Raw genomic sequence first — 24,958 nt, 5'->3', positions numbered from 1 at the left:
AATTTTGCTCATGTTTATAAACACTCTATACAAGTGTAGGGCTGTCTGGATATCTGCAAACTTCATCAGGCTGCTGCTCACGATGCATTTCGAGTTTGAGCCTGAATATTTGGGATAGTGCACATTTCACAGAGAAAAATGCAGGGCACTTTCCATCCCAGACTAAATCAATCTCACAGCATCAGGAACATCAGACCTTTACAACCAAAACCATTTGTCATAAGTTTCTCAGGGGAGAAGACATGGGTGATAAGCTGGGAATTGTCGTCCCAGAGCTTCACATAGTGATTTCTAATAAGAGAGTAACTTTGACAGCTTGTTCAAATGAATGAGCAAACTTAAAGCCACTCCAAACTATGTGGGAAGTCAACGGACTGTCCTCTTGTTTAAGAGCTCCCCTAAGCTCACATGGAGCAATCAGGCTGCTATCCTATTCCCTTAATTGCTGCCAAGCTGCAAGTCTAAGCTAGCCAGGACTGCACTTTCCTGGCCTCCATAATTCAACCCACGTCCAGCAGGAGAGATTCTGAGATTTGAAATGTTGGTTTTATCTTAGCTGGGGACTGAGACATTTTAAATCTTGAACTGTCACAAGATAAAAAAGAAAAAAAAAAAAACCACCGAATCTCTGCCGAGCTCTGATAGTAAAAATGATGCTGCTGGGAAATGAAAAGTCCTAGGATTATGCCCATGAGGAAAATGTGTAAGATCTGAAAAGCAAATGTGCAATGAAATATCGCAGCATGGCAGTAAGGACAAGAAGTCTCTCAGGCCTCCATCTTGCAAATATTTAAGGATGTTTTAAAGTAATAAATATCACTAGCTTACTGAAGCCAAGGAGGTGTACAAGCCATGCAGGATGTGTTCCTAAGCCCTGGGGGCCAGGGATGTTGATTTCAGAGTTACATGCTATTTCTGTTGTAAATGTTCTGCCTGGAACAGATTCAGATCAGTAGCCTTGGGCACCGATAGTGGTACTGTTCTTCAAAATAATTCATGCTTTAGAATCAGGGCAAGAGATACAAGTCAGGTTGCATAAGTTGCATTTAAACTGAGTGGATTTCAGAGAGCTTTCTCACTAGTACAGCAGAGCTATCTCCACCACTCCTCATTTATTATAAGGGACACACGGCTGGCGTCCTCCATGCGTTAGTGATCGCATTGCATCAAGGAGGCTTCTGCAAAGCCAAAGAGCAAAGCCTGCACTTAGGTTCTTATTTATTGGCAAAAGAATCAGTACGATCATAAGGTGAAAATATAGGACTTGCTGCCATCACTGAAAAGTAAATTTTGGTTTAATCTTTGAAGGCAAGTCCTGATAAAAATGCGTAAGACACTTAGCTGTAATGCTTTCAGACATGCTCTGACTTACCTGCATCTCAAACCAAAGTGTGCAGGATGGTAGGTCTTAATTTATCAACAGGGACAAACTCCCTCAAGCTTCACTTCAGGTAAAGTCTCAGTTGCACTTTGCTGTTTTGGTGCCCCAGCCAAAGTTTCTGCTGCAAAGCATCAGTGCCTGCAGCCGTGCTACCGTGTGGGAGCAGAGATGCTGATCTCTTGGGTGAGCTGTCTCATTGCCTATATGCGTAATGAGATTCATGGCCTCAGGTGTCTCTGTGCCCACATCTCTGAAAAAGCTTAATTTGGTAGATTTGCTCCGAACACACCCAGCAGGCGGGAAAGCCACTGAACCCAGCGCAAACCACAGCAGCAATAAACATTTCTCATTGAGGATGATGGTGGTAGTACAGCATTGACCTGCTACACAATGGATTACTGGTTTGCAAGTCTGCCAGCAAAGAGAAACCCAGATTCATGAGGCCTCTTAGCCCCAGGGTTCAAACCCACACCTCCCACTTTAAAGGAAAATGTTCAGAGACCCAAATTATCAGCCAGGCTGGGGTGAGACTACTCTCCCTTCTTTCTGTTGAAGCCATGCTGTTATGAGACCCTCATGGCACCAGAGAGGAAAAAGCATTACCAGGAAGGAACCTGACTTTGCAGCCAGATGACAGAGGAAGGAGGGATGGCGAGTCCTGGACTCTCGTCCCTGCAGCTGGAGTTACTTACTGATTTTATCCAGAAAGTCTACACTGCAAAATGTGTACACAGGTCATCTTCGCAACAGGGATCAGACCCCTCTCCTTCCTTCTTCATGCCAAAACTTTTACTTCCCCTCTGGCAATTTTAAAAGCCATGTTTCCTTATGGCAACATCTGAAGTAAATATCTCCGTTGCTCTGATGATATCTCCTTCCTCCCTCCTACCACCAAATTATCACCTTTTTAGTCAACAAAGCTGTAAGTAATAATCTGTATGATCCATTTTTTTCCTGAAGATAGCTAAAGCTAAATTAACATCACTGTTCTCTTGCCTGATATAAACATTCTTTATGGTTTGCACATACAGGAGACCCTGAGATATACTAATTTCCTCTTTCATTGATCTATATCTATTTTAAAATTCCAGTGTCCTTGAGCAGAGATTAAAAACAAAAAAACCCAAGTTTGCTGTTTAGAAAATTTTCTTACGTGCTTTACCTTGAGGGCTTTCTGTGCAGCTTCACTTGATCCAATAGCAATCAAGTTTGGTCCAGCCATGCTGCAAAAGCTCTTCAGATGCAAAGCATCATGAACAGGGACTGTGGAGACAGCATAATCCTATATGGGAGCAAAGAATGGTTGCTATAAATATTTTTAAATTGTCCTGGTTCCATAATTATATTGAGACATTCCATAATTAATTTTACTCTCTGCAAATTAACAATAGCAACATATCCCAGGGCACAGTGTCAACTGTTTAAGTATGACATACCCCTCTGGACCAGCTTGTCTTGTCTGGTGCACTGGAGTAAAATCCAGAACATGTTTCAAATATTACTATTGTTGCAACTGTAAAGAAATACATTAAAATGTGTAATTAAACAGTACATACATAAAACCTCTCCAGGGACCAGCAATAAGAACACATTGCCGATACATGAGAACATTAAGGATGTGAGTGTTGATTTGCTCTCAAATAATAACAGCCTCCCACTATCCAAGTTACTTTTATGCAGCGATCTCACGTTTCAGATCCAACTTCAGCATCTGTGACTTTGCAGGATGCTCAAACCTTTTCAGTAACTTTTAAAAAAAAAAAGTACAAGTCCTAAATAAAGCACTTGAGTATGACAAATGTCTTAGCCAGTATAATTTTTAAATTGGTTCAGTGGATGAAAGCTTATATTTCCTGTGGCATGAATGAATCTACAAACCTTAAATGTGTCAGCCAGAATTTCTGCACCACGTTGATTTGTCCGCCTGGAAAGACCCACAAAAAATTCTCTGCCTGGAATGAAAAAATGAAGGGCAAAACAGTTACAGCATTTATTATTTTTTTTAAGCCATCCAAAAAATCACCACATCAGCTCTTTCATCAGAACATACACGTTTTAAAAACAGGCCAGCTTTAGAGACATTCTGAAGCAATCTTTCATGCATATCATTTTCTATCTTTCTTTTCCCAACTTGAGTAGTAAAACTGAAAATTCAGCATAGAAGAATGCAACCTGCAATTGCGAGCTGATAATTTAAAGCAATTATCTTCTTCCAGAAGACACATTTCACCAGAAGCATAAATAGCTTCCTCTTCTAAAGCTCCGCAATGGTCATTGAGTCAGGAAAGAGAACAGCTGGGCTGGATTAGTACAGCACTGATTGACCATTTCCCTCTCCCTCTGAGATTTCCTCTGGTCTTGAAGGCAGCTCTGCAGCCACCAGCATCCTCCAGCTCCAGAGAAAATCAGTGCTGGATCTGCACTGCCTTAGAAAGGCCTCCCTTCCCGGTCTGCCTCTTTTGAGGCCCTTCTTTCCCCTTGGTGAGCTAAGGCAAGCAGCCAGTCTACTGTGATGCGGATCAAAATAAACAGGCTCATTCAGCACAGGCAAGGAGCAAGCGTGTGCGCAGCCAATGTGAGAAAATGCCTAATGGGTTTAACGACATAAAAAACAGTCAGTATCTTCATCTTTGAAGTCAACCATGCATATAAGTTGTCTAGCACATGACATCTGGCAGGCAACTCCACCACTTTCTCCATAAACTAAAAATGCATTTTTTGCATTTGATTCATTGAACTAGTGACAATCATCTGCCTCAAGCTTTTACAAGTCCTGAAAATGAGTCTGGTGAATGTAGCTGCTTGTAATAAGAAATATGAAACAACTGCAGGCAGTTGACTACTGAAAGCATTTTTCTTATTGGCACTTTACAAGCTAAAATAAAATTTGTATGCACAGTGCTGCTCTTTGTACTGTGTGTAGTGCTACTTCATTTATTCAGGCATTAGGCAGGACAATCGAGGGTTGCATTGAAAATTCATCTCTCAGCTACCTTTGTGACATTTAGTAAACAACTGATTTAACAAACCGCATGAAGGACGTTTTATTACGCAGACGACAGATAACGTGGTCTTCAAGGCACTCAGAATATGTGAACAGCAAATTCACTACCACTATACCTGTAAATAAGACGTCTCCACCATCTAAGGTTGCGTTTTCATCTATCATTTCTACTATATTGAGGTTGAGACTTTCTAGTACTCTCTTCATGGCTTCAACCTGTTTAAAAGAAAGTTGTTTAGAATACATTGTATAATTGAAAAACTTAAAAAAACTACCAGAAATACATATTGTTAGGAAGAATTCAAGTCCTTTAATGTGCCTTTAGCAAGGCAGATAGCAGGGTCCCTTGTGTCCCTGCCCATTGCAGTTCCCCAACTCTCTCCAGAGGCCTTTGTGGTCTGGTGAGGATGGAGCGCCAAGCGGCAGTGATTGGGCTCTTGCCTTTGCACGGGAACCACGCAGCATCTGGGGGAGACAGATGAGGGGTCCAAAACGCATGTTAAGTCCAGTCCCTCTGCACAGTAATATCCTCTCTTGCAAATCCTGTCCCTTAGATTTGAGCAGGAAAAAGCACCAGCAGAGTGACGTTCTCTCCTTCCACACTGCTCAGACACAAGACGTGGCTCTACCAGCCGTGGAGGTGGCAGCTCTACCCCAAGCCCCTTGTCAGTTGGGGCGAAAAAAAAAAAAAAATCCCCAAATCAGTAAATGTTTATTTTCTTTATGGTTTTGCAATTTTACTGAGCACTAGTTCTTGCATTTTTGAGCTACTTTGCTACAGAATTACAAGACCCTTCATGTCTATATGTTGTGCGGCTGGCTGCTTGCTGCAGAGAGGTGCACGTGTGGCAGGGAGCCTGGGGCTGCTGAGCCCATGTCCTGCTGAAAGGAGCTCATAACAGGAGCAGGGAATGCAGCTTCAGTAGGTTTCCTCTTTCCCAGTGAGGGCTGCTGAGGATGCCTAGAGCAGAACCTCTTTCTATAGAGGCCATCCATAAGAGGGCCTAACGCTCGCTATGTTCAAGCACCATTGTCTTGGTGCCTTATAAGCCAAAAGACGCACCTACGCGCAACCAAGCACTGACCAAAAGCTTACGACTACAGCTGGCAGAATGTCAGTATAAATATGAGCTTATCCACAGAAACCCGTGAACCTGATCCCACACACCAGCACCTTTGTTTTCAGTGAAACCTCCTCACCATGGTTAACCAGAGGTGCCCAGCAAGCATTAACAAACACAGAAGATGTAGTGAAGACCTGTTAGACAGCTCTGATTTTTGCATGTCCCACAGGTCATTTATCTATTTAATGTGATAAATTAAGCATTTCTAGAAGAAACATAGGAAGCTAAAGCAGGTGACACAGTACTTGTCTTCCAGCACCATATACCAACAGAAGCAACTCTAGCAGCCCTACTCTTGGGCTCTGCCAAACTATACCTGCCACAGCAGGGAAAGGAGACATGAAGGTGACTAGTCCTTCACCCTCACTGCAGCAGCCTCAGAGCAATAGCAGCACATACTTTGGCTGTCATACCTTCTTAAGAGCGGTGCTGGCTTCGGGGAATAAGGGAGGGGGCAGATGTGATCCACCTAAGCTACTTTTTCCTGCTAATTTTCCATGACTTGGCTATGTGGCATTTGTGAGTGATCCCATTAACCCCGAAGCCCAGGTCCAAACGACAAGAGCAGGTCTCCATGGGCTGCCAGGACAGGTGATGTAGGTCTATAACATCTTATCGAAGATTAATCTGCTCTCTGGATGTTCGTCTTTCTCTCTAGCACAGCCTTGCTCTCCAGTTACTTTACAGAAAAAACCTTGGACAAGCCCACTGTTAAAGTAGGTGCCTCAGTTTAAAGTTGAACGGGACAAAGGCAGGTCTTTGTGCCACATGGAGAATGCTGATGGGTTACACTGCAACGCAGAACTGTACCTGGGAACTTCCCAAGACTAAGGGACTTGTCCTCCCCACAGAAAATCCCATCTAAGGCTTTGGCATGCAGACTGGAGCAAGCCTGCAGCGTGCCCTTTACAAATATTAACACTTCTTTTTGCTCCTCTGTCTCTCACTTGATGCTAAAATGACTTCAGGCTGAAACTTGGCACTCAAGGGTCTCCAGGCTTAGTAGTAAGGCTTCATCTTTCTTAGTCTTGTTGCTCTATCTCCAGTGATCTTTAAAATTAGGTTTATAAGGAGGACTGGACCCATGTGGTATTTTAAAAATAAATGGGAAACAGCTGAGTTAATATTGGAAAACTGACTGTCGTACAAACACAGGAACATTTCATAACTTCCGCGTGCTGATAGCTGAATGATTTCTTTTGCCTGTGAAGCCCAGTGGGTTTTACTGTGCAGGTGCTACGTGCTTAAGAGCCATAAGACCCCAAGGAAGAAAACAATTGCTTAATATGGAGTAATAGAGTTGTGGCATTATATAAGAAAGTTCCCAATCCAAGAACACATAGACTTACTGTTTTGTGCTGACACGAAGCAGACAAGCAAACTGACAACCGGGACACCCTGACACACGAGTACACCAGCCACTGGCAGTTGGAATAAATAAATATACCCATCAGATGGGGTTATTTAAGGCAGAAGGCCAAACCACAGGAAAAAACAGGATCACCCAGCCTGTTGTGTGGTCACCTATCTCCTGTTAACCCACCACCTCCAGCAGCTTCCAAAACCAAAACACCAAGAAGAGAAAGCCCTTTCAGGAGATGCGCTCCTGATCGGGTGCTCTCAGCAGAAGCTGTCTGGGCTTGCAGAGGAAGCCAAGCCAGCGGCTGCCCTCGCCAAGCTCCCCATGCCACTCCTGTCCTCCTCCCTGATACCATGTCCCCACCAGTCTGGAGCATCAGCAGAGCTGTGGATGTTACAGTGGCAGAGGACCACCCTACCTGCTTTCTATGGGGAGAGCCAAAAGCAAAAGCTTCTCTGGACCACAGAAGAACATCTGAGAAAGTAAAGAGGTGTAAAAGCTGGACAGACTGCAGAGAAGACATGAAGGTGCCTCGTGTTACAAGGCTACCTGCAGACCTAGCAGGACCAGGAACTGTGCAACAAGCATCACAAGCAAGCTAGGCATGCTGGTGGGAAAATTTGTGTCTGTTAATGGCTTAATAAATTTAATGGTCAGAAAGAGGCAGATTATTGAGGGGAAAAGAAAAGCAGCATGCATCTTGGCTATGTGTGGGAAGTTGGAGGGAATAAAAAAGCCCAAAGATGGATCTGCCTGCGAGAAGATGTGCCTGAGACCAGAGCAAACAAGCACCAGTCACTGAGGTGGGTATGGGCTTCCTCTAGCAGGTGGGAAACCTACTTTTTACCTGAGCATTGCAACCATGCAAAATGCTTGCACCATCCTGAGACATGACTCCAACGCAGTCAGCAAAGGCGCCACAGAGCTTCCTGGGGAGAGGCAGGCAGGGAGGCGGCAGCACTTCACATCCCTGGGCCAGAATGGCCAATTAATAACACTTGCGCTAGAGTACCAATTAAGTAAAGTGCCTAGCTAATGAGAATAGTGGAAGGTAAATGCTGACTTTGGATTTGTGATTTTAGTCATATATATGTTTTAATCACCAGCTGCTGATTACCATTTAACCACCAGGCTACGTCAGAGATGCCTTGAACTGTTTCTTTATTTAACTTACAGGGGTTGATGCAGCTGTAGCACAGACATTAAGGAAAGTTATCAGAACTAAGAGTTGTCCAAAATCACAGAAAACTAGTTTAATTTGCTTTGTGATTGTTCCAGGCTTTGAAGATATTTATAAGATGCTCAAGATGTTTTTCCCCAACAGTTGAGCTCATTTTAGCTTATGAAACCAAATTTAAATAAATAAAATGACTGCCATATAAATAGCTGGATCTTTTTCCATGATGGGTGTTAATGGATTCAAGTCTACGGTTCAATGTTTTAATTGGAAAGTGCTGTTCACGTCTGGTGACATATGCTAGGAATATCTTTCGATATCTGTTGGTTGTGTAAAATAGAAGTCTCAAGTTACTGTTTGTTTTCTATGGGCAACACCAGGAACTTCATTCAGTAGAAGCAGAAAGAAAAAAAGGAGCACAGACTGAGATGGAGAAGACTGGAGGGAAGACCTGACATTATTAAAAAGGCAACTGGAAAAAAAGAACTTGTAAATACAGGATTCTGGAAAAAAACAAAACAAAAAATGAATAGGCCATCTGCTTTTGCATATAGCCGAGTTTCCTGCATGGGGGATAGCACAGACTCGAATTACCCCCACCACATCATCTTTAAAGCCATCCTGCAGCAGTCCTGAGTAGGGTCTCCAACGTAGCAGGTCCACAGTACGTGTTTGACACACAACCATCTTGGAAACAGTGTACTACTACATTCAGAGTTTGGGTTAGTAGGTGGTAAAGTCCACGCAAGTACCCTGAGTCTGTATCTCATCATTGCAAAAGGGAACCGAGAGCTTGGCTCCATCCTTAAGCCTTCCCACGTCAGGAAGCATTGTGCCACTTTCCAATGGACCTCCTACCCCAGAAAAAAACCCAAGATACAATCTCTAGCTAAGGAGGGACAAGTGATTGTTATGCTCAAGAAGTTAAAAATAGGGATGCAGCAAAGGGGTTTGATTTTACAAAGCCCTCCATCCTCCTCACATTTTATCCTCCCCGAACAACGGAGAACCATTTTTCTAAAGTGTGAAGTCTTAACACATACTGGTGAGATTTTATAATGAAGGAAAGACTAAATCACGGAGCTTTGATGTATGAACAAATAACCACCTCTCGCTTTTTTTTCCAGGAGAGAACTGAAAAAAGGACGGATGGAGAAAGTCCTCTGTGAAGCCACAGTTACCCAGGAGACACCAGTAAAATACACAAAATATTTGGACATGACATGATTACAAGCATATTCACTATGAAGAAGACCTACTGCTTGCTTTTTTTGTCAGTAGCCAAGAGGAAAAGTCACCTTCTCTCACTTTATCTCCTTTATTTGAAAACTAAAATCTCAGGTAGTCAGAATTGTAGCACACAAAGAAAACACTCATGTGTATCCTTTAAGATTTCTGTATCTTATTATCTCAGGTCAGCTTAAGGTTTGTTACACGATATTGGGTTTTATTGTACATGTACCCATTAGTACATCGGTTGAGTGTTAAAGCTTGTATGCTTTGTGTAGTGATATTTTTTCTAATAAGCACATTCCTGGTGTGAGACGGGATGTGTCTAATCCATAGCAAAGCTGATTGAGAGACAATGGGTTCCAGCCAGCTCAGCTCTGTTTCAAGGAAAGAGGACAATAACTGTGTTTGACATTTATAAGAATCTAATTTCCTCGTGCTTTAAAAATGGAGCTCATTACCCTCCGGACTGGTGCCTTCCACCAATTACTGTAACTGATGTGTGGGGATTTTTCTTTCTATTGGTATTTGATGCACTCTAAACGGAGGCTGCTTCCTAAATTATTTACTGCTCTTCTGTGTGCTAACAATGTTATGGGATTTACGTTACTGACAGTAAGAACGAAATTATCTTTTTGAAAGACGGTGGAAACAGGGAAATGATTTCGTGAGCCACGGGCTCACCCCTGCCAAGAGCAGGACAGCTTTTCCCCCGGGGTGCAAGGGCTGGGCGGTGGGGCCACAGGCAAGGCGCCACCGAGGCTCCCAAATGCCCCATGGGCAGGGGCACAGCTGGGGCTCGGCAGAAGTTGTGGATGCTACCAAATCGGGCATCCCCTAATGACTGCAATTACCCTTCCACCTTCACCTCCAAGCTCTCACTGAAAGAGGGAAGAATGCCTGCAGACCTGCTTCACATAAAAGGATGCAGAGAGATTCAGAGAGCAGAAGACCATCCAAAGAGCCAGAGATTAAATGAGGTTTCTAAACCAGCAGAGCTCAGCTCTAAGTGCTAACAGCACTTAGACCGACCGCAGCCCTAACAAAAAGGACTCTCAGCCCAAGACACACTACCACACTGTCTCCTGAAATTTTACATCCACCATCGATTTCTCCGGCACGGTAAATCACAATTACTGGGTTTCAGTCTCCACTCCATTGTGTTTTAAACCATCATTCATAGCTGTGCAAAGCAAATGTCAGACTTAATATATGCAGAAGTTAGACTATGATATCTCCGAGTTGACTATTTCTGGAGCCATTAGCTCTGGGTTCACAAAGTGCCACTGTCAATATATAATGCATTTTTCAGCAAGGGTCCGAGTGAAGGCTATAAATAGAGATGGACAAATCTGGGGCCAGGAAAGGGTAGACTTCAGTTTTGCAAAACCAGACACCAGTGTTGGTCAGGATCCAGGTTCTTGCCTGTCTGAATCTGCTCCCTTTGATGATGAGGAAAGCTCCTCTGCTCTTGACGATAAGCATTGCTCTTCTGGGCTTGCAGAGGCTTCAAAGAAAACAAAGCAGCACTGTAATAGTTTTGAGGTTTTTGAGAAGAAGAACCCACTACTGGTTGTTCTCTTGCTTTAAGTAGGTCAGATAGACACCCTCGTGTATATTGATCTCGGAAATTTGTGGGATGTGCGTTGTGGCAGAGTTTCTGACTCCTGCTCCCAGTGTTGATACCAGAAAGGGCCCTGGCTCTTGAGAGGTCAAGCAGGAAAGCGGCGGAAGCACAAGACACTCCAGCACTGCTATTCGATGCAGATCACACTGTGTGTTCAGTGCAAGACAAGTAAGGTTAGCTCTGTCCCACAAACAGCTGCCAGCACAGCCTGGTAAGGACGTCCTGTACCTGCCATTCCTGTCCCTACCAGCTGACAGACCACAGTTTGCTTTGGCAATGGATCCCCCTTTCTACCCACACAGGGCCTTTGTGTCCATCCCACTGCCTCTTTTGGGAAGGGGAGAGAAGGTGAAGACTGGTAGTAGCCTGGCCCTGAAGCGAATCACCAGCTACTCAGCAGCACGCTCCTGGATGGCATGGGTGGATATGCCGCTCCCAAGGACATGATCGGACATTATCTGGACAAATCGCATCCAGACTGCTCAGTTCAGAGTGATCCGAGCATGACTTCATCAAACTAGGCTGCACATCATGATGCGTGGAAAGCACTGTGTTATGTCAGAACACCCAGAAAACCCTTTTTGGGAGTTTCAGCTGATCCTACCCTGCCGCGCTCTGCCAACATGGAGCTCCAAGGCCAGGTCCTTACCCAAATGGTGGGGCAGTTGCACCGCAGCATCAGTCAGACTTGTGCCTCTGTGGCTGTGCCAGAGTTCCCACCAGCACACAGCCGGCACCATGCTCTGCTGGCAGATGCAGTGCTCCTTCCACCCTGCTCAGCCAGACGTGCCATCCAGCATGCACGCAGCACGACTCGTCTTCAACCATTTTTCATCAAACAAGGCCATGGGAGGGCCAAGAAGGAACACCAAGGTACTCCCAAGCCATGTCCTCAAGCAGCAGATAACTTGTTAGTTGCTCCCGATACACAGATCCCACACCAACACTTTCCGGTTGCAGCTCTGAGACAGTTTCACCCTCACCCAAAGCTTGCAGCAAGTAGGCACAGCTTTTGGCAGAGTTTGGGTAGTTTATGAACCATGGAGTTCAGAAAGGGCCACATGGATAATTACCCCATTCGTTATTGCCCCCACACTGCTGATTATGGATCCAAACCCACTTACTGCCCTACTACTGAAATAGTCACAAACTGTGTACCTAGAGCTGATGTACCTGGTGCCGAAAGTCCATGGCCCCTAGAGAGCGACCCGAGATCAGGGTGAGTACAGCAGCTCTAGGGATTAACAGGGAAGGGGAAACATGGAAAGAGCTGGACCAGGGGCAGCACAGAGAGGGACTGGCACACGGAGGAGGAGCAGAAAGTGGCAGGCGGCCTCTGGGGCTTCTCGTCCCAGAAAAGCTTCTCAGCCGTGCAGGAGGGGAGCTCCAGCCTGGCAGGTCTCAGGAGGTCAAGCGGCAACCTCCTCTTCCAGGTACACGCAGTTAAAAACACAATTAATGTGGATGTCCTTGGAGCATGTTGTGTTTTAATAGCTAAGCAGAACTGAAGCGCATGAGAGCAACTCTACGCAGCTCACCAGCAGTAAACCCTGCCTGGGTTTCCCCTTCCTCTCTTCCACTACTTAGCCTTTAAAATGCACAGACACTATTTCCCACAAAACAGGAGCCAGTAACCTCCTCACTTGCTACAAAAAGTTGGGCTGAAATTTCAACCCACAGCAAGTGGAAATAATTTCAATCAGGTATAAAAAATTCACAGAGGAAAAAAAAAAGCTTAAAAAGATGGAGATTTAAAGTCGCTAGAAGAAAAGGCTCACTAAGATCCACTAAGCGTAAAATCAGGTTAGTGGAAAAGTTAAAGCAGCATGAAAGCATTGTTACAGAAAAACAGTGAAGATTTTGCCGGATAAAGAGGATGACATGAAACTTAAGTCGTACGCAGGCATGCTGAGAAAGTAGCGTTCTAAATACTTTCTGCTTACAATTACAAAATGATCAATTGTTAAGTGTTGGACAGAGAAATATATTCCATTCTGCCTGGACATGCACAGCGGGCCAAGAATGCACCTGGATAAGCCAAGCATTCATTATCTCCCAGACACTCAATATCCCATAATACCCCCAGCGGCTGCCAGCTCCTCGTCCACCCTTGACCACACGCCATGTGCCCCATTTCACAGCTGAAAAGTATTTAAAATTCATGAAGCCTGTTGAAAGCTCGACTGTCACATTCTGCTCATTCCACAGGGTATGGGAAAACCGCACAGAAGGGACATTTCAACCGGGGCTATTATGGCTCCTGAATAACCAATATTCCATTAAATTGCTAATAAACCCACTTGAAGATAAGTTGATCACAATCAAACCATACAGTAGCATTCCTTTCCTTTAACACCGAGTTGTCAGGTTTCACTCTGTACTGTACTACTGTTTCTGTGCCGTTTGTTCGTGCCTTGACACAGAGCATTCAAGATACTCACTTTGTCCCCAGTAATCTAAATGCCCTATTCTAAAGAGGCTGAAAGATCTTTGGCAAGGATAATACTCTGCTTATTTTAAGGTAGGGAACTCTTTTCAAAGGAAAATCTATGCTAAAGAAGTGAAAAATAATTATACCTCAACCGGAATATTCAGGGTTTTGTAACTTCTTGAACAGGGTGCTCACAATTTGAACGGGTACAAGCACCTCCCAGCTTCCCTAGTGCCCAGTCAAGCTTGGTCTGGTCTGAATTCTCATTTGAGTTTGCAGTTCTGCAACTCATTTCCTCCTCCCTCCACCAAATCTTAGTTTTATCAACGAAAATAAATACAAAAAAACTTTAGAAGAAAAACTTCAAGAGTCGGGTTTTTTGCATTAAAATGGATTTTGTTAGATTCCTCACAGTTAATTGTCAAGCTGCTGGCACGCCTGCTGTTGCCTTCTGATCTTGCTGTGTGCACATGTCATTGTGCCAAGAGGACTCCCAATTTTGTAATTTCTAACACTGAAAAGCATGTCAGTCTCCTTCTTGGAAGGAGATTTAGAAGCTTTAATTTTATATTAACTAACCCGATACTGCTGAAAAGCAGGTCCCACTCAGCTCCATCCCATCAGGGAATCATCATCACCACCCAGCTCTGAACTCTTCCCATCGCCTCTCCGAGGCATGTGGGAACCAACCTGCAGATTTCAGCTGCACGAATGGCCGACGATCATCATCGGGAAGATTTGGTCCCATCTAGTCTGTCTGGTGGGGAGCCACGGATAAGACCCAGTGGTCGCCACCAGGTCTCCACTGCCACGTACCGAGGACAGGCAGGGAGGAGAAGCAATTGCTCCAGTGGGCGCCTGCCCAGAGCCCCCTGGAGCCAGCCCAGCTCGAGGAGCAATGGCCATCATCACAGGCAGCAAAGAGAATATTTTTCTTCACATTGAATTCACTCAGTAACTGGCCTTTCACTGAGGAGCATCCGGTTGCTCCCGTGTTATTTTATAACAGAGGCCCCACGGGCAGAGGTTATACTAGCCCTGCATTTTTTCCCCTCTAATAATAGGTTTCATTCATGCTTTCAGAGAAGTTGATTTGTCTGTCTTATTTTAGCTATGCTAACACATCCTGCAAGAGTCCCCTGAAGTGTCTAGACATACATAACAATAATAATGGCAGAAAATGTAAATTCTGACCATTTTCTGTCTCCCAACTAGTTCAGTAAGGTTTCCACTGCTGGGTAAGAAAAGTGTTGTCCCAGTAGGTTTATGGAAATTTGCTGGTATACATGAAATGGGATTAAATCCTTGAAGACACACCAACAGTTTTAAGTAGTCAAAACTACATCTCAACACAAATAAGCACACTGGGAGTCATCCATTGAACAAACTGGCCACCACATGCTAGGTAGGACATTTCAACCTGAAAAATAAGCTTTAGCATTCTAATACTATACTGACAAGTTCTAATAAATTCTCAAGCTTTAAAGAAAAATATGCAATAAGCATAAGCAACTATCCATCTCTGGCTACTGGTCCTTGAACTCAAACTGACAAAGGTGAAGGAAGAGTCAGCTTTGCAAGTCCTGCTTCTGCGCCGACTTCCTATTTGAGGCTTACAGTCATTAGGAGGAAATGACAATAAAGCAGCAAGCACTAAAACATGAAGAGCACATGCAAGATACAGCAAGCAGTTGGTGCAAGTCTCTCTATAACCACACATTTTTAAGAGGTAGAAACTTTTGTATATGCAGTGCCCTGCCTTTCCTTGCAAGCTCACCAAGTGTTCAGGCAGGTGCCTGCAGCACTGGGCTGAGAAGAGCCTCCGTCCCCCCCAGACGCTTGCTGCGCACCCTGCAAACGCAGAGAGGGACGATGCCGCCTCTCGGGCTGCTTTGCCAGGACATCCCGCACCCTCCTGTGCCTCTAGTGACAGAAGGACTGCAGTACAAGCTCTCTTCTCACCTTTTGCATTTTTAAGCCATAAAACTCACAGGCAATATTTCATTTAAAAACACCAACAACTGTAGGCAGACTACCTTCATTGTAATGTACGTTACATTAACATGATACTAACAAAACACAGCTCCTACTTTTAAACCAGCCTGCTCGCACCCTGCCTCCCCTCCTTCCCTCCCTAACCTCTCAGGGGCCTGTTGTTCAGTAAAATTACAAGACCAGAGAGTTACAGAATGGGAAGTTTATGGCTATTAAACCTCCTACGTGACAACATTGAGTCCTACTGCCCAAGAGGGGACAACGACCCACCAGATGCAGAACCGTGCCCTCAGCCCCCAGGAAGGAGCATGGGAGCCTTCCCAAAGCTGCTCCAAAACCTCGCCATCAGAACTGCTGCAAAAGGCACCCGTCTGCCCCGTGATCGAGCACCAACTTTGGATATAGGTGATACATCACCAAAAGTCCTGAAAAACTGTGAATTTCTTGTTTATGACAGACATGTAAATGCTTGGAAAAAGGAAATAGCCACCTGCCCTTCACGCAGTGATAGTTCACCCAGACAAAAAGGGCACACATAAAAACTCTGATCTACAAAGCCCTGATCTATGCAACAAATATGAACAAAGTACAACCCAAAGGAACTCCTTTAAGGCCTCCCTGCACTTAATTACCTTGAAGTCTATATGAGTTTCAGTGCATTGACATTTACACAACTCTCCCAAACAATTTCTGCAATATAGGTACAAGGATAGAGAATTTAAAACATTTCATAAAGATGCAGAACAGCAGCACGTGTCCTTTTAATACTCAATGATGGATGAGTACTGATCAAGTTTAAAACCAAAACCTAGAGTAGAATACTACTAGTCTTTTTTTTTTTAAACGGAAATTGCTTAGGTGCTTATTCTAAGTTCAAGTCATCGTCATGTCAAATCTCAGAGGACACTGTTGCCTTGATCACCTACAAGCATCATCAACACAACTCCACACAGATTTGCCAGGAAAGCGTTCAGTTGCGGGTGGGAATTAGGAGGGTCAAACCTGAACACAGGACCTGAACTCTAGGCAGGCAGCAGAGGACGAAATGCTGGCCCCACCGAAGCCAGAATCCCCCCGACCTGAGATGTCCCTTTACATTTTATACAGTAAATGCAGAAATGCAAATGTCAGCATGCCTGTAAGGAAAGCACTTTAAGAGCACTAAGAGGTGCAATGCGGTTCATCATTTTGCTCCTTTCCCTGCCAAACAAGCTGCCTACACACTTTTCCATATCCCAAGACTATATTCTTTCAATAGAGCTAAATACTATGTTCAGCTGGGAAGTGCAGTGAAATTGGGGTGGGGGTGGTGTTACGTTTTCAAAAGAAATAGATTTCCTTGACATGTCTGCAACTCAGTTACTCTGCACTTCACTACATCTTCCACTTGTACATGCATAAAATACGAGTGGATTTAAACAAAAGGAAACCAAAGGGAAACTTGTAATGCACAGGGACAGGGGGAAAAATGAAGAAAGCAAAGTAACAGCTAAGTAAAAGGTAACTCTTCAACAATTCTACTTAATTAAAGCTCTTCTTGTAGAAAGACACTTTAGATGCAAGACTTCTAACTCAATCATGCTCCTTTAGCAAGGTGTGCTTTCGCAAAGTGAGCCATCTCTCCTTCACTCGCTCACTCACTCACCAATCCCACTCACTGGGCACTGTGCTGGAGACGCTTCGGTATCTAACTACTTTGTTTTGCAGTTACTTTGGGAAGGGAAATATCTCTCTGCAGGCTTTTAAATGCACCTTAGAAATTAGGGTTTCACGTAAGGTATTATTTAATAAGAGCCACTCTGAAGGGGGAGTAAATCCAGTAAGAACTCTTCACAGCTACACTGCACTGGGCTAATTGAATTTGATGACCTACATTTCCTAATTACGCCTCCTGATTCTGAGGCAGCGCATGCCTGTGTTTCACTGCATCCAAGCCAGCACCCTTCACAGAGCAGCAGCGATGCTCCCAAGGGGTTACGTACCGGAGCATCTGAGCTCTGCCCTCCTGCCCGCTGCCAGCTCCATGTGCACGAGGCATCACTTTGGGGGACGTGGTGATGCCATGATCCTCCCAACAGGTCCCATGTTTGGAGCGATACTTGTCTTGCAGGAGCCTGGCCCACAACCACCGCTGCACAGAGCAAACAGCAGTGGCACGACTGACGGACACAAGGCAACAGCAGCCCATTTCCAGACTCGCGTGGGAATAGGGAGCATGTCTGCTGGAATAACAGCCAAGAGTCGATGATACAGCAGACTCCAATATTACTTTATAGTCAGCCTAATGGCTTTTCCTTTCTCTGCACAGTACTACATAACTTCACCATCATACAGAAATAAAGGGAAATACTGAAATTTATAAAATTATAACTAAATGGAAACTATTACCTCACCATATGGTATCAACACCATCAGAGGTGTGGAAGTAACCTGACAGCTTGTAACTGCAGTGCTCCCAGACAAAGGCAATGCCAGAGCCCACGGGTACCTGCAGGACATGCTGCAAACAAAAGGTGAGCTTGGGGCTGGAGCAGCAGTCAGTTGTGAAAAAGTTAAATGGAAACCACTTAATGCACTCTTGCCACCGAGGAGCTGAACTGTGTATTTCCTTGGCAGCTGTTTTTGATTTTGGCTGCTGGGGGCTCCCGCCCCACTGGGGAGGACGTCACTGCTGCGTAGGGTGGCTGAGCCTCCCTGAGGACCACAGTCCCAGCCAGGCCAGCCCCAGCCCTACCAAGAGGGCTCGGCTGTGAACGTGCCGCTCCCTCCAGCCTGGGAGGAAGGAAGCGATGCCTGCACCGTACGGCAAGCGCGGGGGAAATTGCCGCAAGCACCTGGTCTACGGACAACCGCCTTTGACTCCTGCATCAAGGCCTTAGTGCATCTCCTACAAGCATCCTGGAGAAAGTAAAGATGCCCTAAAACTTGCTAGTTATGTACCCCCACATAAGGAAGACAGCTCAAGAGTTCCTCATTTGCTCCTCATGGTCACTGGGTTACACTTAGGAAGACCAGAGACAACCATGTATTGTACAGCAAGTTTTTTAGCTTCTTCAGTGGGAAGGGTCTTCTGCCGGCTGGTGTAACTCCACACTGCACACGTTTACAGATCTGTAAGTCAACCAATAAAGTGGGAAAATAATGACTGCTATATTCTTTGTAGATGTTAGCGTTGTTTTTAAAACTTGTCTCTATCTACTGTTGAATGCTTTTGATGTCCTGCAAGTGTTTAAGTGCTCAAGGGGAAAGATAGAAAGCCTGTTTTCCTACCTGTTCTGGCTGGTGAAAGAAAATTATAACTGTAGTTACACAACAGCAAAGAGAAGCTGCAGAAATGAATACAGTCTGCAAGGTCAGAGCAGAAGGAATATGACATTTTGTTTGGCCTGTTCCACATTCATCTTCCACTTCAGCAGAGTAACAGGTTGAAAGGAGGGCAAAGGTAAGAAGCAAGTCTCCAACACACTAGAAGATATCAAGTCTTTTCAATATTCACTTGGCTCTAAAGGAAGAAATACAGCTTCTCCTTCAGAGACCACTTGTTACAATTACCAGAAAGATGATGCTCCTGAAAAACCTAACGCACAGTTAGTGGATATTAGTTTATAAAGGCACAGTAATTTGTTCAGAACACAGATAACACTCTTTCAGTTACAGATAAAGTGGTGAAGCTAAAACGCACCAAACAAGTGACAGATTTCATAGGCAAAATGGACGTCCCTAATAAGTAAAAGCAGCTACATAATGAACACACGGAATTAATAATTTTCAAAACCTTATTTTCACAAAGCTGAAATAGCTGAGCCAAACCATTAAGCAGCTAATTCGCATGCTAAAAATAGGTGATGCCCAGGAGTAGTTTTAAGAAAATGTCATTAAATGTCCAGAAAGCCCACTCTCACATGTGAGAAAGAACGCTGTACTATATTAAGGATCAAAAATAATGGCCAAGTTAATTGGTGTAGCAGGGAAATTAAATCAGATACAAAACCCAAAACAATTGTAATAAGTAAGTTTTAGTGCAATATATCAGAAATTAAGAGAACTTATAAAAAAAAAGCAGAAGGACCCAGTGAAAATTTCTGGGTAGCAGAATCGAGATTCATGAGGGCCTTTTTTTTTTTTTTCTGCTTTGCTTCCCTACCTTAGGAACAACAGGAATAGCAACAGTGGTGCTGATTCATTACTACCTGGAAAGGGTGAAATTTTCAATATTCACACCAAAAAGGTAAAAGTACTGAATAAATATTTCCGTTCTGCACGGGAAAAAAGCCAGTTAAATATTCAGATTGTATTACGGAGAGTAATTTCCACCCCAACCATAACACAGGAGAACATTAAACAGCAGTTATTAAAAAGCACTTTTAAAACAGCGGGTCAGGATGATTTCCACCTAAGGAGGAGTTCTGTAGTGTTCATAATCCTTCACAGACTAATGGGGATGCCAGAAAAATTTGCAAAATGACTGATAGGGGAGAGTAATAAGGAATTGAAGGATAAAATAATTAATACCAATCAGTATGTGTTTACAGAAAGTCAATCTTGTCTAGTTACAGCTTTGGATGGAAGGATAACTCCAGTCAACAGCAGTGATAGCACTGATGCACGAGGGTAAGGTGTATACAAGTGGATACTGCTGCTGGTATGCAAATAGAACATTTTCACATGTCTCAAGACCTGATGAGAATGGAAATCATTGTTGAATAGGCGTGTTTCAAACAGAAACCTGTCGGTGCAAGGTCACTCAAGTTTCACACAAACAGACTGAGGGCACACAATCATCACTGGTCAGTGACCAAGGGAGTGTTAAACCACGAGCAAACCAGGTCACAGGCAGGGAGGATGGCGCAAGAGGTAGAAGTGACCAACCCACTGCCATATGGCCACCGTGAAGGCTGTGTGGCTGGCACAAGGACCTCAGGCCACAGCCAGAGGACGGGCCATCTGTTTAGTTTTGTAAAGCGAGCCACCACAGAGGATCATCGTCTGCACGTGGGCTCTAGCCATGACCCTGCGACTGAAGGGAGACCTTCAGATGCACAAGCAGCAGAACACTGCGTAGGGGCAGAGAGATCCACCATCACGGCACATGCCGTTGCCACAACTGCTCTCCAGCACCACCGTCCACCACGCGGAGAATGTCCAACAGTCACAAAGGGCTCGGAGAGGAGCCACCGGGAAGAAGGCATCATTTCCAAAACCTCAGTCAAAGCAGCATTAACAGAGCTCAATCTGTTTCGCTGATCAAAGAGAGGATTATAAAAGCCTTCAATAATGCCTGCACAGACCTACACAAGGAATAGAAATTCAGTAACAAGCTCTGACAAAATACAGCGCCTAGAAGCTGAATCCAAACCAGGAGCCATGGCTGATGCAGGGATAGTGTTTTTATTTTTAAAAGGAAGATAATTTATCATTTAGATAACTTAGCAGGATTGTGTTAAACTCTTTCCCTTCTTTGCAGCCTGAGCGGAGGGTACCCATGGCTCAGCAGTGAGCAGCCCAACCCCAATGCAGACAACGTGGGTCTGGGAGAAGATGACGGGCAAAAGCCTGAACCGGGGAGCCTATTGCTGAGTCCAGGCACCAGAAAACTCTGATGGACAAACCGCAACTTCATGACTTTTCCTCTTTGTTCAGTGAAGGGGAAGAAGATGCAGAGCCTGGTGAGAAACTAAGGCACTTTTCAGACAGTGGCTAATGCCAGTGCAAATGATGTAATTTTAGGAACAGATGAGTCTGAAAATCTTGACTAAAGAACTTTTTTCTTTTACCTTTTTTTTTTTTTTTTTTTAATTGCTGCCACACATCCCCACACAGGCAGGAGTACGCTCACAGAAACAGATGACGTACTTGGTTTACTACCGACAAATAGATCAATTTTCTCTTTGCGGGTAGTAAAAGGCCTCCCTGGAAAAGCTTGTGGCTATTTAGGACAGACAAGGTGGTTAAAGATATCTTACAGTACCACTTACTCGCCACTTCTGCTGGTATACTTAGCAAACAGGAACATTAAACGGTACAATCTTGAATGAAAGTGCACAGCATCTGCAATATGTATTGCAGCATGTCCAAGCGATGGGATAACTGGGGAGGAGCAGTGTGAACGGTAGAGTTCACTTGGGAGGGGGCGGGGGGCAAGGCGACTTGGGAAACACTGACGTATTGTCTTTCCATTACTAAAAATTACACTTTGTGAAATAGCATTAGATCATTTTAAGAGGTTTATATAAGGACACTGAAAAACAAGTCCTTTTGCAAATTCTATTTTTTTTTTTAATGTCTCCCTCCCCTTTCTATTTCCATTATGCATCAGGTTGTGAAAATCCAACATGCAATAAGTCTAGTGTTCCCAGACAGAGGAGACCAACCTCAACCCAAGTTAAATCTTCCAGCTGTTCCCAGCTCCTTCTCTTCTCTCCATCAGACAGGCTCATAGCAGTGCCTTAATTACTTGTTTAGGAAGGATGTGACATGTTCCAATTTAATACATTTAGCCCTTCTTAGAGCAAATGTAGAATTAAGCCTCAGTATGCACTTGACAGATCTCTTAGCAACTAGAGTGCAATCAGCCAACAATGGATGATTCACAGTTTTAGCAAGAGTGTGCAGAACTGCCTGCCAAAAGTCTGAATAAACTCACATTGCTAGACACTATGGTAAAATGTACCCTGATCTCTTTTAAACTATTATATCATAGAGGAAAGTTAAACTGCATGCATTCCAGCAGCTCGCCTGAGTCTGGAAATACAATTGAACTGCAACATCTCGATTTTATGATAATCGAGACTTTTCAGTGGTTATTTTCACTTAATTAGGATAATGGTACCTTTCAAGGGAAACTGCTAAAATCCATCAGTTTGTGTAAATAAGGGATGACTTCTTCCATTTCCGTTGCTCTGAAATGGGAAAAGGAAGAGTCCGGAGGACGCTAATTGGGTTAGTCTATCCAAAGTTACAACGATTAAAAGATGGGCTTAATCTCATGCCTACTGCTGCAGGGCCCACTGGCATTTTAAATATATAGAGATCTCTGTGCAATCCATGAGTCAGAGAAGAATAGCAGGAAGCAGCACAAGAGTGCAAATATCCATCCTGATGCATTGCTATACTCTATTGCCCTCCGAAGTCCAGTTGAGGACCAGGCTGCCACAACAGAGACATGGTTGTTTGGATTTCTACAGCCAAATTTCTGCCTTCATTGACCAGTTTCACTCCAAGCTTCAGATTTTGCTTTGGAAGAGTTTCCTCTATGTTCTCCATGTGGGTATCTTCCTACACAAAACCAGACTCGAGCAAATCCTTTACGAAATACTATTGAAAAAATAAACAAACCCGGAAAAGCACTGCTGGGATTATTCCCACACAGCGAGGACACTGAGTGACAGAGGATAAGTCACAGACCCTTCTCTTCTGGCTACAACCATGAATCATGACCAGAGCTTTTCCTGGGGCACACTGGACACCAGAGTGAAACCCCTCATGAGTAACAGGGTCTGGTCCCAGGAGACGGGGACAGCCCCCCCCCAGCATCCCAGCCTCGTCTTAATGTCATTACAGTGAAGAGTCCCTTTGGATCTCTGGCACAAACTTGAGCTCTGGGGGTCTGAAAAGCTTTTCACTCTATTTTATGGTGATTTACCCATTGCATGTGCTCATACCTCACATTTTGGACTCTGTTTTTCATCAGCCCTTCCCTGAGACATCAATATTCAGAACAGAAGAGAGCTGACACTGTTGTCCTTTCTACTTTAACTGCCTCAAGCTGCCGCTCACTTGATACCTAACTGAACGAAACCCCCTTTAAAAATATAGATATCTTAGCCACCTTTCTATGCTGTCTTTTCATTAGGTCTTGTCCTCCAGCTCTCTCTTGCGGTGGGGGACGACTCGGCGGCACTCGGCGAGAGAGCCATGCTTAGCTCCATCCAGGCACCACGCAAGTGCTCTGACCCCGCATCGCTCCCAGGAAAGAACACCACGGTCCTTACAGACCAGGCGCAGACCCAAGACGATGAAAAGTTGCAGCGTGCTAAACCTGTTTACCATTTCGGCAATGTGCCCTGCAGCTCCGCACTGCCCTAGCCACCAGCAGCCTGGGGATCTCTCCCGTTGCAGCCAGAAGCCTTGCTCCGGCAGCCTTGAGGAGCTCTTTTCCAGGTAAAGCAGATACGCTTGGCTAAATAAGTAGCTTTCTTTGGCATGAAGAGCAGGGCGCCCGAGTTGGTTGGCAGACTTCGCCTCTGAAAAAGAGGGTTGTGGTCAGGGAAAGGAATTTGAACACATTGAGCTCCACGCTGTCTTTAATACTAGGATAGTCACAGGCTTCCGCTCATATGGGCTGACGACCCTTCAAAGCGAAATGAAGGCAGCAGGGGAGGTACAGCGAGTGTTGGGAAGATGCATTAAGTGCAAAAATACCATAGCTGAGAGTTTCTGTAAATGCACAAAGACAAAAATCAGGCAGGTAAAGAGAGGAGCAGGTACAAAGTAGAAGGTGCTTATGTATTTATTGCTTTTGTAAAGAGAAGCTTCCTACTAACACTCTGAATAGACAAACCAGAGTCTAGGAGATTTTTCCATCTCTTTCCATAAGGATTAGATCAAAGGGCTGAAAAGAATGTGAGCAGCGGGGCCGCAGGGAGCTGGGGCACAGGCGCCTTGGTCAGGGAGGGAGCCACAGGGAGGGGGATCCGGCGTTTGACTTCAATCAAGCAGCAACATGTGATCTGTGCCATGTACTACCAGCATCATCACATACCACCAGCTAAAAAAAGTGCTGTTATATCTAGAAACAAAATACACCGGGGACTGATTTTGCCTCTGCTCCAAGCAGGCTATCCTTTGCCTGGATGGAGGCAGATGGGATGTCATTTTTTCCATCCCCGAGTTGCTCTGCTGCAGCTCTTTCGGGAGCTCTGCTACTGCCTCGGCTGCAGAGCGCATGTGGTGGTATTTCTGCTTTGGGGAACTCGATGTTACTCAATGGCTGACGTGAATCCCCGTGTTGTATGAGGCAGCAAAGCAGAAATTCCCTCACTCCCTGTTTTACCCTATAAGGGCATTCAATGATGGCGATGTGAACCTGCGCCTTCGCACAGATTTTCTGCAGCTGCTGCAGCGCGGCAAAGCCAAGCCCAAGTTTGGATTCTTGTGTGTTGTGATAATCAGCTGGGGTTCGGAAAATCCTTAAAAAAATCTAATGTTCTGGCAACGTAACAAGGCTTCTGAAAGAAAAAAAAAAAAAACACAACAGTTTAACATCTGGAATAAAAATACTCTGAGGAAGTCCAAGACCAACACAGCACAGAAGATTTTCCCCCTGTAACCGTTACTGTACAGCACTTCCTTGTCCCCAGCTCAGTGAAACTGGAACGTTTGCATCAAGATGCTGAAACATTTTATTGGAAGCCATGCGGGAAGGTAGAAAGATAAAGGGCCATTCATATGCTTGAACATTTTTTTAATTTTCTGGGTTTTGTTTATTTTTATTCCTGTCCCATGAATTTCCTCAGTCTTCTAATGCATCTTAATCTTCATCAATATTTAACTCTGCAGCAGAAATACTGCATACTTTGTTTTCCCATTTAACTTGAGAGTAGAGGGGGGAAAAAAACATCTATGGGAAG

General features: G+C 44.5%; 1 protein-coding gene across 1 annotated transcript in view; it reads right to left on the bottom strand.

The window, feature by feature from the left end:
* The window catches only part of DDAH1 (dimethylarginine dimethylaminohydrolase 1), a 62,839-nt gene that overhangs the window by 14,499 nt on the left and 23,382 nt on the right, over positions 1–24,958 (bottom strand). Inside the window, exons 2-4 of the mRNA XM_052801528.1 lie at positions 4,502–4,601; positions 3,260–3,333; positions 2,544–2,663 (exon numbers count right to left, since the gene is read on the bottom strand). Of these exons, the coding sequence (XP_052657488.1) occupies positions 2,544–2,663; positions 3,260–3,333; positions 4,502–4,601 (294 nt within the window). The remainder of the gene's footprint in view (positions 1–2,543; positions 2,664–3,259; positions 3,334–4,501; positions 4,602–24,958) is intronic.

This window comes from Harpia harpyja, chromosome 11 (genome assembly GCF_026419915.1).
Source record: "Harpia harpyja isolate bHarHar1 chromosome 11, bHarHar1 primary haplotype, whole genome shotgun sequence".
Classification (NCBI taxonomy): Eukaryota; Metazoa; Chordata; class Aves; order Accipitriformes; family Accipitridae; genus Harpia; species Harpia harpyja.
Note: the sequence above shows the minus strand (reverse complement) of the source record. Positions and strands in the feature narration are given on the sequence as shown.